Here is a 16,684-nt window from a genome sequence, read left to right as displayed (position 1 = left end):
CTAAACAACGTTTGCCATGTTTCTGTCAAAGTTCGGTGTTGTAAGTAAGTGACTGCATTTTCCGGTATTTTTCTTAGCCAAACGTGATGAACAAAATGGAGCTATTTCGTCTACACAAATAATATTTTTGGGAAAAAATGAACATTTGCTATCTAACTAAGAGTCTCGTCATTGAAAACATCCGAAGTTCTTCAAAGGTAAATGATTTTATTTGAATGCTTTTCTTGTTTTTGTGAAAATGTTGCCTGCTGAATGCTAGGCTTAATGCTATGCTAGGCTATCAATACTCTTACACAAATGCTTGTATAGCTTTGGTTGAAAAGCATATTTTGAAAATCTGAGATGACAGTGTTGTTAACAAAAGGCTAAGCTTGTGTTTCAATATATTTATTTCATTTCATTTGCGATTTTCATGAATAGGAAACGTTGCGTTATGGTAATGAGCTTGAGGCTATGATTACGCTCCCGGATACGGGATTGCTCGTCGCTAGAGGTTAAATTACTGCCAGGGCATCTCTTTGATGAGTAGGACTGAGCTTTATGATTCTGATGAAAATACGCTCTTTGTCTTTATCAAACGAATGTTTTTTTGTGCATATTTTCAGTGTGGAACCAGTCTATGTTGAAGGGTGTGGCAGGTAGTCTAGTGGTTAGAGGCAGGTAGCCTAGTGGTTAGAGGCAGGTAGCCTAGTGGTTAGAGGCAGGTAGCCTAGTGGTTAGAGCAGGTAGCCTAGTGGTTAGAGACAGGTAGCCTAGTGGTAGCCTAGTGGTTAGAGCAGGTAGCCTAGTGGTTAGAGACAGGTAGCCTAGTGGTTAGAGACAGGTAGCCTAGTGGTTAGAGGCAGCTAGCCTAGTGGTTAGAGCAGGTAGCCTAGTGGTTAGAGCAGGTAGCCTAGTGGTTAGAGGCAGGTAGCCTAGTGGTTAGAGCAGGCAGCCTAGTGGTCAGAGACAGGTAGCCTAGTGGTTAGAGGCAGGTAGCCTAGTGGTTAGAGCAGGTAGCCTAGTGGTTAGAGGCAGGTAGCCTAGTGGTTAGAGCAGGTAGCCTAGTGGTTAGAGCAGGTAGCCTAGTGGTTAGAGGCAGGTAGCCTAGTGGTTAGAGGCAGGTAGCCTAGTGGTCAGAGACAGGTAGCCTAGTGGTTAGAGCAGGTAGCCTAGTGGTTAGAGGCAGGTAGCCTAGTGGTTAGAGCAGGTAGCCTAGTGGTTAGAGCAGGTAGCCTAGTGGTTAGAGCAGGTAGCCTAGTGGTTAGAGCCAGGTAGCCTAGTGGTTAGAGCAGGTAGCCTAGTGGTTAGAGCAGGTAGCCTAGTGGTTAGAGGCAGGTAGCCTAGTGGTTAGAGAGCAGGTAGCCTAGTGGTTAGCCTAGCCTAGTGGTTAGAGCAGGTAGCCTAGTGGTTAGAGCAGGTAGCCTAGTGGTTAGAGCAGGTAGCCTAGTGGTTAGAGGCAGGTAGCCTAGTGGTTAGAGCAGGTAGCCTAGTGGTTAGAGCAGGTAGCCTAGTGGTTAGAGGCAGGTAGCCTAGTGGTTAGAGCAGGTAGCCTAGTGGTTAGAGCAGGTAGCCTAGTGGTTAGAGGCAGGTAGCCTAGTGGTTAGAGGCAGGTAGCCTAGTGGTCAGAGACAGGTAGCCTAGTGGTTAGAGCAGGTAGCCTAGTGGTTAGAGGCAGGTAGCCTAGTGGTTAGAGGCAGGTAGCCTAGTGGTTAGAGCAGGTAGCCTAGTGGTTAGAGCAGGTAGCCTAGTGGTTAGAGCAGGTAGCCTAGTGGTTAGAGCAGGTAGCCTAGTGGTTAGCGCGTTGGACTAGTAATCCGAAAGGTTGCTGGATCGAATCCCCAAGCTGACAAGGTAAAAATCTGTCGTTCTGCCCCTGAACAAGGCAGTTAACCCACTGTTCCTAGACCAGTTAACCCACTGTTCCTAGACCAGTTAACCCACTGTTCCTAGACCAGTTAACCCACTGTTCCTAGACCAGTTAACCCACTGTTCCTAGACCAGTTAACCCACTGTTCCTAGACCAGTTAACCCACTGTTCCTAGACCAGTTAACCCACTGTTCCTAGACCAGTTAACCCACTGTTCCTAGACCAGTTAACCCACTGTTCCTAGACCAGTTAACCCACTGTTCCTAGACCAGTTAACCCACTGTTCCTAGACCAGTTAACCCACTGTTCCTAGACCAGTTAACCCACTGTTCCTAGACCAGTTAACCCACTGTTCCTAGACCAGTTAACCCACTGTTCCTAGACCAGTTAACCCACTGTTCCTAGACCAGTTAACCCACTGTTCCTAGACCAGTTAACCCACTGTTCCTAGACCAGTTAACCCACTGTTCCTAACCCCCACTGTTCCTAGACCAGTTAACCCACTGTTCCTAGACCAGTTAACCCACTGTTCCTAGACCAGTTAACCCACTGTTCCTAGACCAGTTAACCCACTGTTCCTAGACCAGTTAACCCACTGTTCCTAGACCAGTTAACCCACTGTTCCTAGACCAGTTAACCCACTGTTCCTAGACCAGTTAACCCACTGTTCCTAGACCAGTTAACCCACTGTTCCTAGACCAGTTAACCCACTGTTCCTAGACCAGTTAACCCACTGTTCCTAGACCAGTTAACCCACTGTTCCTAGACCCACTGTTCCCCTGAAACCCACTGTTCCTAGACCAGTTAACCCACTGTTCCTAGACCAGTTAACCCACTGTTCCTAACCAGTTAACCCACTGTTCCTAGACCAGTTAACCCACTGTTAACCCCCACTGTTCCTAGACCAGTTAACCCACTGTTCCTAGACCAGTTAACCCACTGTTCCTAGACCAGTTAACCCACTGTTCCTAGACCAGTTAACCCACTGTTCCTAGACCAGTTAACCCACTGTTCCTAGACCAGTTAACCCACTGTTCCTAGACCAGTTAACCCACTGTTCCTAGACCAGTTAACCAGTTAACCCACTGTTCCTAGACCAGTTAACCCACTGTTCCTAGACCAGTTAACCCACTGTTCCTAGACCAGTTAACCCACTGTTCCTAGACCAGTTAACCCACTGTTCCTAGACCAGTTAACCCACTGTTCCTAGACCAGTTAACCCACTGTTCCTAGACCAGTTAACCCACTGTTCCTAGACCAGTTAACCCACTGTTCCTAGACCAGTTAACCCACTGTTCCTAGACCAGTTAACCCACTGTTCCTAGACCAGTTAACCCACTGTTCCTAGACCAGTTAACCCACTGTTCCTAGACCAGTTAACCCACTGTTCCACTGTTCCTAGACCAGTTAACCCACTGTTCCACTGTTCCTAGACCAGTTAACCCACTGTTCCACTGTTCCTAGACCAGTTAACCCACTGTTCCACTGTTCCTAGACCAGTTAACCCACTGTTCCACTGTTCCTAGACCAGTTAACCCACTGTTCCTAGACCAGTTAACCCACTGTTCCTAGACCAGTTAACCCACTGTTCCACTGTTCCTAGACCAGTTAACCCACTGTTCCACTGTTCCTAGACCAGTTAACCCACTGTTCCACTGTTCCTAGACCAGTTAACCCACTGTTCCACTGTTCCTAGGCCAGTTGTTAAATATATATTTTTAAATATACCAATAAATGTACCAATTCTAAATGGCACCAGCAGTTTGCGAAGTAGGGCCGTCAATAGTTCCCACAGCCACAAAGTCGTGAACCCCGCACCTATTTCTACAATTTCTCTCCTTAAAATCTGATTTTAAACCTTAACTCTAACCACACTATTAACCTTATGCCTAACCTTTAAATTAAGTACATTTTTTGTTTACATAAAAACATTTTTTACGACATAGCCAATTTTGTACTTTGTGGCTGTGGTAACTAGTGACAACCGCAAATGAACCTGAAACGGAAATCAAAAACGTGACTCAATTATTCAACAACAAACAGCTGTCGGAACACATATTTCCCCCAGTCCACTCAACTCGTCCCATTTTGAATTTGTGATAAAACTGTCGTCATTTGACAAGGAATGTAGCCTGTGTACCCCATCAGATAGGTTTTAATAGGTCTTTATTTACGTAGGTCTTATTGTAGCCTGTGTACCCCATCAGATAGGTTTTAATAGGTCTAATTGTAGCCTGTGTACCCCATCAGATAGGTTGTAATAGGTCTTTAATAGGTTGTAACCCCATCAGATAGTCTTTATTTACATAGGTCTAATTGTAGTCTGTGTACCCCATCAGATAGGTTTTAATAGGTCTTTTTACGTATTTATCAGATAGGTTTTATTCTTTATTGTAGCCTGTGTACCCCATCAGATAGGTTTTAATAGGTCTTTATTTACGTAGGTCTTATTGTAGCCTGTGTACCCCATCAGATAGGTTTTAATAGGTCTAATTGTAGCCTGTGTACCCCATCAGATAGGTTTTAATAGGTCTAATTGTAGCCTGTGTACCCCATCAGATAGGTTTTAATAGGTCCCATCAGATAGGTTTTAATAGGTCTCAGATAGGTTTTAATTCTTTATTTACATAGGTCTAATTGTAGCCTGTGTACCCCATCAGATAGGTTTTAATAGGTCTTTATTTACGTAGGTCTAATTGTAGCCTGTGTAGCCTGTGTACCCCATCAGATAGGTTTTAATAGGTCTTTATTTACCCATCAGATAGGTCTTTAATTGTAGCCTGTGTACCCCATCAGATAGGTTTTAATAGGTCTTTATTTACGTAGCTTATTGTAGCTGTGTACCCCATCAGATAGGTTTTAATAGGTCTTTATTTACGAGGTCTAGTAGTTTTAATAATAGGTCTTTATTTACATAGGTCTAATTGTAGCCTGTGTACCCCATCAGATAGGTTTTAATAGGTCTTTATTTACGTAGGTCTAATTGTAGCCTGTGTACCCCATCAGATAGGTTTTAATAGGTCTAATTGTAGCCTGTGTACCCCATCAGATAGGTTTTAATAGGTCTTTATTTACATCTTATTGTAGCCTCTAATCAGATAGGTTTAATAGGTCTTTATTTACATGGTCTAATTGTAGCCCCATCAGATAGGTTGTAATAGGTCTAATTGTAGCCTGTGTACCCCATCAGATAGGTTTTAATAGTTCTAATTGTAGCCTGTGTACCCCATCAGATAGGTTTTAATAGGTCTTTATTTACGTAGGTCTAATTGTAGCCTGTGTACCCCATCAGATAGGTTTTAATAGGTCTTTATTTACGTAGGTCTTATTGTAGCCTGTGTACCCCATCAGATAGGTTTTAATAGGTCTTTATTTACATAGGTCTAATTGTAGCCTGTGTACCCCATCAGATAGGTTGTAATAGGTCTAATTGTAGCCTGTGTACCCCATCAGATAGGTTTTAATATGTCTAATTGTAGCCTGTGTACCCCATCAGATAGGTTTTAATAGGTCTTTATTTACGTAGCCTGTGTACCCCATCAGATAGGTTTTAATAGGTCTTTATTTACATAGGTCTAATTGTAGCCTGTGTACCCCATCAGATAGGTTTTAATAGGTCTTTATTTACATAGGTCTAATTGTAGGTTGAGTGCAGACTCGGCACCCGTGTGTAGAAGGAAGCTGTCAGAACGCCATGGAGTGAGTGAGACAAGGAGAGGAAAAGGGAATTTATAGGGAGGGAGAAGGACTGTTTGATGCTTGGCTTCGTGTCACATGTACAAACGGAACAGCTAGAGTCCAAGGAAAGTCGACTTCAGTATAAAACTGGTTACCAACATAAAAAAAAAAAAAAAATCTTTAGCTAAGAAATGTTTTGTGAAAACTTCCTGACATGCAAGTTTTGAAGGGAATGATCCAACTTCCTGTTTGGTGTTCCTCAAGGTTCCGTTTTAGGACCACTATTGTTTCCACTATATATTTGTACCTCTTAGTGATGTCATTTGGAAACATAGTGTTAACTCTCACTGCTATGCGGAAGACAAACAGCTGTACATTTCAATAAAACGGCCCACAGTTCTGCTGTTCTTTAGTTCCATGTTCTGCGTGTTCTCTAGTTCCATGTTCTGCTGTTCTTTAGTTCCATGTTCTGCGTGTTCTCTAGTTCCATGTTCTGCTGTTCTCTAGTTCCATGTTCTGCTGTTCTCTAGTTCCATGTTCTGCTGTTCTCTAGTTCCATGTTCTGCTGTTCTCTAGTTCCATGTTCTGCGTGTTCTCTAGTTCCATGGTTCTGCTGTTCTCTAGTTCCATGGTTCTGCTGTTCTCTAGTTCCATGGTTCTGCGTGTTCTCTAGTTCCATGGTTCTGCTGTTCTCTAGTTCCATGGTTCTGCTGTTCTCTAGTTATGGCCCTCGCCGGAAGCAAAGTGTTTTCAGACATAAGGAAGTGTCGGCATGGCAGCAAATGTTTTCCTTTTAAACCCGGAGAAAACAGAGATGCTAGGTCCCAAGAAACTGTAACGCTCGTCTGAAGAAGAGGGAGTGGGCCAAAGCGCAGCGCGGTACGTGTTCATGATGTTAATATCTAGAAAAAAATAACAAAGAGCAAAAACGACAACGAACAGTTCTGTCAGGTGTAGAAACACAAAACAGAAAACAACTACCCACAAAGCACAGCTGAGAAAAAGCTGCCTAAGTATGATTCTCAATCAGAGACAACGATGGACAGCTGCCTCTGATTGAGAACCACACCCGGCCAAACAACAAAGAAATAGAAAACATAGAAATAAAGAACATAGAATGCTCACCCTAGTCACACCCTGGCCTAACCAAAATAGAGAATAAAAACCTCTCTATGGCCAGGGCGTGACAGAAACAAAGATATCTGCTGTTGGATCTGACGATTCATCTCAATGGTTTGTACAGTCGTCTCTAAAAGTGAAACTGCGAAGGAACTTGGCGTTACTCTGGACCCTGATCTCTCTTTTGACGAACATATCAAGACTGTTTCAAGGACAGCTTTTAAAAAAAATAAATCTTCCTAACATTGTAAAATCACAATGCAGAAAAACGAATCCATGCTTTTGTTACTTCTACATTAGACTACTGCAATGCTATACTCTCCGGCTAACTAAATAAACTTCAGCTAGTGCTGAACACGGCTGCTAGAATCATGATGCTGCCGTACATACATACCTACAGGTACGCTACGGTCACAAGACACAGGCCTCCTTACTGCCCCTAGACAGCTGGAGGCAGGGCTTTCTCCTATAGAGCTCCATTTCTATGGAACGGTCTGCCTACCCATGTGAGAGACGCAGACTCGGTCTCAACCTTTAAGTCTTTACTGAAGTGGGTCCTATGATTGAGCGTAGTCTGAGCCCAGGAGTGTAGTCTGAGCCCAGGACTGTAGTCTGAGCCCAGGAGTGTAGTCTGAGCCCAGGAGTGTAGTCTGAGCCCAGGACTGTAGTCTGAGCCCAGGAGTGTAGTGTGAGCCCAGGAGTGTAGTCTGAGCCCAGGAGTGTAGTCTGAGCCCAGGAGTGTAGTCTGAGCCCGGGAGTGTAGTCTGAGCCCGGGACTGTAGTCTGAGCCCAGGAGTGTAGTCTGAGCCCAGGAGTGTAGTCTAAGCCCAGGAGTGTAGTCTGAGCCCAGGAGTGTAGTCTGAGCCCAGGACTGTAGTCTGAGCCCAGGAGTGTAGTCTGAGCCCAGGAGTGTAGTCTGAGCCCAGGAGTGTGAAGGTGAACGGAAAAGCACTGGAGCAAAGAACCGCCCTTGTTGTCTCTGCCTGGCCGGTTCCCCTCTCTCCCCTGGGATTCTCTCCCTCCGACAATATTACGGGGGGGGGGGGGGGCTGAGTCACTGGCGCTACTGGTGCTCTTCCACGCCGTCCCTAGGAGGGGTGTGTCACGTCGTGCCAGGCTGTTTTCACTATACTCAACTTGAGTGGGTTGAGTCACTGACGTGATCTTTCTGTTCGGTTCGGCGCCCCCTCGAGCTCGGGCCGTAGGAGGAGATTTTTGTGGTCTGTACTCAGCCTTGTCTCAGGGTAGTAAATTGGCGGTCTGTTGATATCCCTCTAGTGGTGTGGGGGCTGTGCTCCGGGGGTATCGTCGGACAGGGTCACGGTATCTCCCAACCCCTCAAACTGTCTCAGCTTCCAGTATCTTTGCTGCAATAGTCTATGTGCAGGGGGGCTATGGTCAGTCTGTCCAATCTGGTGCAATTCTCCTGTCTTATCTGATGTCCTGTGTGAACTTAATAACTTAACTCTAATTCTCCCATCTCTCGCTCTGTCTCTCTCTCTCTCCCTCTCCTGTCTCTCTCTCTCTCTCTCTCTCTCTCTCTCTCCTGTCTCGTCTATCGTCTCTCATCTCTCTCTCTCCTGTCTCATCACTCTCTCTCTCTCTCCTGTCCCTCTCTCTCCTGTCTCATCACTCTCTCTCTCTCTCTCTCTCTGTCCTCTCTCTCTCTCTCCTGTCTCAGCACTACCTGACCTGATGACTCCTGGCTGTCCACCTGGTTGTGTTGCTACTCCAGTTTCTGCTATTTTGCCTGTGGCTGTGGATCCCTGACCTGTTCACCAGACGTACAAGAGAGAGAGTGAGGCAGAGCGAGAGAGAGGGAGAGAACCATGGAACTTGAGAACAGCAGAACCGTGGAACTAGAGAACATGCAGAACCATGGAACTAGATAACAGCAGAACCGTGGAACTAGAGAACACGCAGAACTGTGAAACTAGAGAAGAGCAGAACCATGGAACTAGAGAACACGCAGAACTGTGAAACTAGAGAAGAGCAGAACCATGGAACTAGAGAACACGCAGAACTGTGAAACTAGAGAACAGCAGAACCATGGAACAGCAGAACCATGGAACTAGAGAACAGCAGAACTATGGAACTAGAGAACAGCAGAACCATGGAACTAGAGAACAGCAGAACTGTGAAACTAGAGAACAGCAGAACCATGGAACTAGAGAACACGCAGAACTGTGAAACTAGAGAAGAGCAGAACCATTGAACTAGAGAACACGCAGAACTGTGAAACTAGAGAACAGCAGAACCATGGAACAGCAGAACCATGGAACTAGAGAACAGCAGAACTATGGAACTAGAGAACAGCAGAACCATGGAACTAGAGAACAACAGAACCGTGGAACTGGAGAACAGCAGAACCATGGAACTAGAGAACACGCAGAACCATGAAACTTGAGAACAGCAGAACCGTGGAACTAGGGAACAGCAGAACCATGGAACTAGAGAACAGCAGAACCGTGGAACTAGATAACAGCAGAACCATGGAACTAGAGAACAGCAGAACCATGGAACTAGAGAACAGCAGAACCTTGGAACTAGAGAACAGCAGAACCATGGAACTAGAGAACAACAGAACCATGGAACTAGAGAACAGCATAACTGTGGAACTACAGAACGGCAGAACCGTGGAACTAGAGAACAGCAGAACCATGGAACAGCAGAACCATGGAACAGCAGAACCATGGAACCAGAAAACAGCAGAACTATGGAACTAGAGAACACGCAGAACCGTGAAACTAGAGAACAGCAGAACCATGAAACAGCAGAACCATGAAACTAGAGAACAGCAGAACCATGGAACTAGAGAACAGCAGAACCATAGTATTAGAGAACGAGCAAAACCGTGGAACTAGAGAACAGCAGATACATGGTACTAGAGAACAGCAGAACCGTGGAACTAGAAAACAACAGAACAGTGGAACTAGAGAACAGCAGAACCGTGGAACTAGAGAACAGCAGAACCATGGAACTAGAGAACAAAAGACCAGTGTAACTCGAGAACAGCAGAAACATGGAACTAGAGAACACGCAGAACCGTGGAACTAGAGAACACGCAGAACCATGGAACTAGAGAACACGCAAAACCATGGAACTAGAGAACAGCAGAACCATGGAACTAGAGAACAGCAGAACCACGGAACTAGAGAACAGTAGAAACATGGAACTAGAGAACAGCAGAACCATGGAACTAGTGAACAGCAGAACCATGGTACTAGAAAACAGCAGAACCATGGAACTAGAGAACAGCAGAACCATGGAACTAGAGAACAGCAGAACCGTGGAACTAGAGAACAGCAGAACTGTGGTACTAGAGAACAGCAGAACCATGGTGCTAGAGAACACCCAGAACCATGGAACTAGAGAACAGCAGAGCCATGGAACTAGAGAACAGCAGAGCCATGGAACTAGAGAACAGCAGAACCGTGGAACTAGAGAACAGCAGAACCATGGTGCTAGTGAACAGCAGAACCATGGAACTAGAGAACAGCAGAACCACGGAACTAGAGAACAGCAGAACCGTGGTACTAGAGAACAGCAGAACCATGGTGCTAGTGAACAGCAGAACCATGGAACTAGAGAACAGCAGAACCACGGAACTAGAGAACAGCAGAACCGTGGTACTAGAGAACAGCAGAACAGTGGAGCTAGAGAACAGCAGAACCATGGAACTAGAGAACAGCAGAACCAGGGAACTAGAGAACAGCAGAACCGTGGTACTAGAGAACAGCAAAACCGTGGTACTAGAGAACAGCAGAACCGTGGTACTAGAGAACAGCAGAACAGTGGAACTAGAGAACAGCAGAATCATGGAACTAGAGAACAGCAGAACCATGGTACTAGAGAACAGCAGAACCATGGTACTAGAGTATAGCAGAACCGCGGAACTAGAGAACAGCAGAACCATGGTACTAGAGAACAGCAGAACCGCGGAACTAGAGAACCTCAGAACCGCAGAACAAGAGAACAGCATAACCATGGTACTAGAGTATAGCAGAACCACGGAACTAGAGAACAGCAGAACCATGGTACTAGAGAACAGCAGAACCGTGGTACTAGAGAACAGCAAAACAGTGGAACTAGAGAACAGTGGAACCATGGAACTAGAGAACAGCAGAATCATGGAACTAGAGAACAGCAGAACCGTGGAACTAGAGAACAGCAGAACCATGGTACTAGAGTATAGCAGAACCGCAGAACTAGAGAACAGCAGAACCATACAGGGTCCTGTCCTGCTAGTCTAGATCTATATCTAATAGACAGAGAGACACACTGTCTCACCCATACAGGGTCCTGTCCTGCTAGTCTAGATCTATATATAATAGATAGAGAGACACACTGTCTCACCCATACAGGGTCCTGTCCTGCTAGTCTAGATCTATATATAATAGATAGAGAGACACACTGTCTCACCCATACAGGGTCCTGTCCTGCTAGTCTAGATCTATATATAATAGATAGAGAGACACACTGTCTCACCCATACAGGGTCCTGTCCTGCTAGTCTAGATCTATATCTAATAGACAGAGAGACACACTGTCTCACCCATACAGGGTCCTGTCCTGCTAGTCTAGATCTATATCTAATAGACAGAGAGACACACTGTCTCACCCATACAGGGTCCTGTCCTGCTAGTCTAGATCTATATCTAATAGACAGAGAGACATACAGGGTCCTGTCCTGCTAGTCTAGATCTATATCTAATAGACAGAGAGACACACTGTCTCACCCATACAGGGTCCTGTCCTGCTAGTCTAGATCTATATCTAATAGACAGAGAGACAGAATTGAATAGTAGAATACACCAGGCCCTAACCTCCCAGGGGCCTGACCTCCAAAGGGCCCTAACCTCCAAAGGGCCCTAACCTCCATGGGCCTGACCTCTAGGGGCCCTAATCTCCATGGGTCTGACTTCCAGGGGGCCTGACCTCCATGGGCCTGACCTCCAGGGGCCCTGACCCCCAGTGTCCCTGACCTCCAGGGGCCTGACCTCCAGGAGGGTCTGACCTCCAGGTGCCCTGACTTCCAGTGTCCCTGACCTCCAGTGTCCCTGACCTCCAGTGTCCCTGATCTCCAGTGTCCCTGACCTCCAGTATCCCTGACCTCCAGGGGCCTGACCTCCAGGGGCCTGACCTCCAGGAGGGTCTGACCTCCAGGAGCCCTGACCTCCAGGGGCCGTGACTTCCAGGGGGCCCCCATTGATTTTGTTACACTCAGATATCATTAACATGGCATAAGTCATGTGTGTAGAATTGCAGGTAATTAGCTTTAAAACTGCCAAAAATGACTCTCCACCCCATGGCAAAATGTGTAGATTTGCAGGTAATTAGCTTTAAAACTGTCAAAAATGACTCTCCAACCCATGGCAAAATGTGTAGAATTGAAGAAAAAAAAACACGATTTAAAACTGAAACATATTCTATATGCCCCATGGCAAAAGGCTAGGGCCGGCCCTGAGTCAGTTACCCAAACAAGGCAGGGCCCCCCCAGTTACCCACATGGGCCCCCTGACCTCCTCTCCCCACCCATCTGATGATTAGCAGAGTGATAACAGGCCATCTACACTCATTGAGAGCAGCTCATTTGGTTGGAGAGTGCAGTCAAAATATATTGATTTCAATTGTATAGATTTAATATCTTCTCTTCATCAAGATCACCCTGGGGGCTTGGGCCCCGGTAAGCCCCTGCATTAATCAGGCCCTGCCCCTCCTCTCTCTCTCTCTCTTACCTTCCAGAAAGCAGGTTGACCACAGACCACCCTCCCCCCTCTCTCTCTCTCTTACCTACCAGAGAGCAGGTTGACCACAGACCACCATCGCTCCCCTCTCTCTCTCTTACTTACCAGAGAGCAGGTTGGCCACAGACCACCCTCCCTCCTCTCTCTCTCTCGCTCTCTCTCTCTCTTACCTACCAGAGAGCAGGTTGACCACAGACCACCCTCCCTCCCTCCCCCTCTCTCTCTCTTACCTTCCAGAAAGCAGGTTGACCACAGACCACCCTCCCTCCCCCTCTCTCTCTTACCTACCAGAGAGCAGGTTGGCCACAGACCACCCTCCCTCCTCTCTCTCTCTCGCTCTCTCTCTCTCTTACCTACCAGAGAGCAGGTTGACCACAGACCACCCTCCCTCCCCCCTCTCTCTCTTACCTTCCAGAAAGCAGGTTGACCACAGACCACCCTCCCTCCCCCTCTCTCTCTTACCTACCAGAGAGCAGGTTGGCCACAGACCACCCTCCCTCCTCTCTCTCTCTCGCTCTCTCTCTCTCTTACCTACCAGAGAGCAGGTTGACCACAGACCACCCTCCCTCCCCTCTCTCTCTCTTACCTACCAGAGAGCAGGTTGGCCACAGACCACCTCCCTCCCCTCTCTCTCTCTTACCTACCAGAGAGCAGGTTGACCACAGACCACCCTCCCTCCCCTCTCTCTCTCTTACCTACCAGAGAGCAGGTTGACCACAGACCACCCTCCCTCCTCTCTCTCTCGCTCTCTCTTTCTCTTACCTACCAGAGAGCAGGTTGACCACAGACCCCCCTCTCTCTCTCTCTCTCTCTCTCTCTCTCTCTTCTCTTACCTTCCAGACAGCAGGTTCGCCACAGACCAGAGTGAGTCATCACCTCTTCGTTCTTCCGGCTTGTGTCGTTGTCATTGGTGCTTTTGCTTTTGCACGTCCCTCGTGAGTACAGCCAGTAATCGGTCCCGACCGCTATCGTCATGAGGCTGAAGGCGGCGAAAGCCCCCACGGTGGTCACCAGCATCTGGACGCCACGGTCACACATCAACATCTTCATTGACGGGTTTTGAGTATCTCACGTCACGAGACAGCTTACTTACTGAGAAAAAAACCCCGATGTCATTTACATTTAAAGAGAAGGGAAAGGAAGAGCGAGGTAGAGCGCAGAGAGAGAGAGAGAGAGAAGGCTAGGGGCTTCACTGATCAAGCCGGGTCGTTTTAACGACCACTGGCTCAAGACTCCACCGCAGACTAGACTGGCGGCAGCGGTGACGCCACATATTTCTCTTCTTCCTCTTCTTCTTCTTGGAATCTCCTGTTGAAATCCAAGGCTGGTCTGGTCTGCGTCCCTGTCAGCCACCCGATCCGCCTCTCCCTCTTTTCCCCCGTTCAGTCTCCTTTCAGCTACCCGATCCGCCTCTCCCTCTTTTCCCCCGTTCAGTCTCCTTTCAGCTACCCGATCCGCCTCTCCCTCTTTTCCCCCGTTCAGTCTCCTTTCAGCTCAACTTCTCCAACCAGCCTCTCCAGACCTAACGTCCGTGTTAACGTCCACAGCGGCGGAATGACTCCATCTTCATCCGTCTAATAACACAACAACAAACAACATTGAGATTTATTGTTTTATTTGTTTTATTTTAGAGAGCGCATTATAATATTTTAATTTGTAATTTTTTGATTACACTATCGATAATCTATCTGTCACATACGTGCACGCGTAATGTATAGACTAAACAACTCACCGATTGAATCCTTGACGGCTGTGGATTGAAACGCTCTCCTCCTCCTCTAAAGATTTCATTCACGTTAGCCAGGCAGACAGACAGTCAGTCAGACAGGCGGGAACACGGTTCAGTTCCACTCGTCTCTTAGGTATTCCGGTAACGTCCTCCTCCTTCCTTGAATGAACGAGCGCCTTTTCTATCTCCCGGTATGAGAGAAAAGGCAAGTACACATCCGACCGTTAGCCTGCCTCTGTTGTTGTTGTTGTTGACACGCTGACATTTTTCTTGGATATCTCCTCCAGTCCAGAGCGAACACACTCCACACACACACACACACACTCACACACACTCATACAGACCCATAGCAAGCTACACACAAACACGGTTTAGCCGAAACACCGACACGAACAACACGGCACTTACACGCTCTCTCTCTCCTCTCTCTTTTGCGCCCTCACTCACACTCCTGCACCGAAAAGCACAAATTAAAAAAATATATATATATCCCGTTTTTCAAACCGGGTTTGTTTTCTGAAATCTCAATGTTTTAGTCCTGTCCAGTCTAGTGAGCTGACCCTAACAGCGGTGAAAGCGTAAACGGAAGTCAATCTGGAGGTTTAAAAAAAACAAAAACAACGGTAGGTGGGCGCCTGGCTGCTCCTCTCCGTGAAACGTGCCGGTGAAACAGATGACAGCCAGCCAGCCCCCACGCTCCCCAGCCGCTAGCGGGTGTCAAACACCGCCCACGGATCGCTTTGTGGGGAGACTGTGATGCGGTACTATGTTGTTGCCACGTAGTTGTCGCGTTCCGAACAGCTGCTGTCCATGGTGCTGAACGGAGTGGATTCTGTTTGGCACACCTGTCTGTTTCTCACTGACTGCCTGCTCATAACCTGACCGTTTCTCACTGACTGCCTGCTCATAACCTGACTGTTTCTCACTGACTGCCTGCTCATAACCTGACTGTTTATCACTGACTGCCTGCTCCTAACCTGACTGTTTCTCCCTGACTGCCTGCTCCTAACCAGACTGCCTGCTCCTAACCTGACTGTTTCCCCCTGACTGCCTGCTCCTAACCTGACTGTTTCTCCCTGACTGCCTGCTCCTAACCAGACTGCCTGCTCCTAACCTGACTGTTTCCCCCTGACTGCCTGCTCCTAACCTGACTGTTTCTCCCTGACTGCCTGCTCCTAACCTGACTGTTTCACCCTGACTGCCTGCTCTTAACCAGACTGTTTCTCCCTGACTGCCTGCTCTTAACCAGACTGTTTCTTCCTGACTGCCTGCTCCTAACCAGACTGTTTCTCACTGACTGCCTGCTCTTCACCAGACTGTCTCCCCCTGACTGCCTGCTCCTAACCAGACTGTTTCTCACTGACTGCCTGCTCTTCACCAGACTGTCTCCCCCTGACTGCCTGCTCCTAAGCTGACTGTTTCTCACTGACTGCCTGCTCCTAACCTGACTGTTTCCCCCCTGACTGCCTTCTCCTAACCTGACTGTTTCTCACTGACTGCCTGCTCCTAACCTGACTGTTTCTCACTGACTGCCTGCCCCTAACCTGACTGTTTCTCACTGACTGCCTGCTCCTAACCTGACTGTTTCTCACTGACTGCCTGCTCCTAACCAGACTGTTTCTCCCTGACTGCCTGCTCCTAACCTGACTGTTTCTCACTGACTGCCTGCTCCTAACCAGACTGTTTCTCACTGACTGCCTGCTCATAACCAGACTGTTTCTCACTGACTGACCCTGCTCATAACCTGTTTCTCAGACTGTTTCTCACTGACTGCCTGCTCTAACCAGACTGTTTCTCCCAGACTGTTTCTCCCTGCCTGACTGCCTGCTCCTAACCTGACTGTTTCTCACTGACTGCCTGCTCATAACCAGACTGTTTCTCACTGACTGCCTGCTCCTGTTTCTCACTGAACCTGACTGTTTCTACCTGACTGCCTGCTCCTAACCTGACTGCCTGCTCCTAACTGTTTCTGACTGCCTGCTCCTAACCTGACTCCCTGACTGCCTGCTCCTAACCTGACTGTTTCTCACTGACTGCCTGCTCCTAACCTGACTGTTTCTCACTGACTGCCTGCTCCTAACCTGACTGTTTCTCACTGACTGCCTGATCCTAACCTGACTGTTTCTACCTGACTGCCTGCTCTTATCCAGACTGTTTCTCCATGACTGCCTGCTCCTAAACCTGACTGTTTCTTCTGCCTGATCTTAACCAGACTGTTTCTCCATGACTGCCTGCTCCTAAACTGACTGTTTCTTCCTGACTACCTGAAACTGCCTGATCCTAAACCTGACTGTTTCTTCCTGACTGCCTGCTCCTAACCTGACTGTTTCTCACTGACTGCCTGCTCATAACCAGACTGTTTCTCACTGACTGCCTGCTCATAACCAGACTGTTTCTCACTGACTGCCTGCTCCTAACCTGACTGTTTCTCACTGACTGCCTGCTCCTAACCTGACTGTTTCTCCCTGACTGCCTGCTACTAACCTGACTGTTTCACCCTGACTGCATGCTCCTAACCTGACTGTTTCTCCCTGACTGCCTGACTGCCTGCTACTAACCTGAC

The 16,684-nt window shown here is 47.5% G+C and overlaps 1 protein-coding gene across 1 annotated transcript in view; it reads right to left on the bottom strand.

Moving 5' to 3' along the window:
• Positions 1-14,903, bottom strand: part of LOC135570238 (voltage-dependent calcium channel gamma-3 subunit-like) — a 95,854-nt gene extending 80,951 nt beyond the window's left edge. Inside the window, 2 exon segments of the mRNA XM_065016348.1 lie at positions 13,226-13,966; positions 14,125-14,903. Of these exon segments, the coding sequence (XP_064872420.1) occupies positions 13,226-13,442 (217 nt within the window). The 5' untranslated portion in view covers positions 13,443-13,966; positions 14,125-14,903.
• Between the last annotated feature and the right edge of the window lie 1,781 nt (positions 14,904-16,684).

This window comes from Oncorhynchus nerka, unplaced genomic scaffold, assembly GCF_034236695.1.
Source record: "Oncorhynchus nerka isolate Pitt River unplaced genomic scaffold, Oner_Uvic_2.0 unplaced_scaffold_1007, whole genome shotgun sequence".
NCBI lineage: Eukaryota > Metazoa > Chordata > Actinopteri > Salmoniformes > Salmonidae > Oncorhynchus > Oncorhynchus nerka.
Note: the sequence above shows the minus strand (reverse complement) of the source record. Positions and strands in the feature narration are given on the sequence as shown.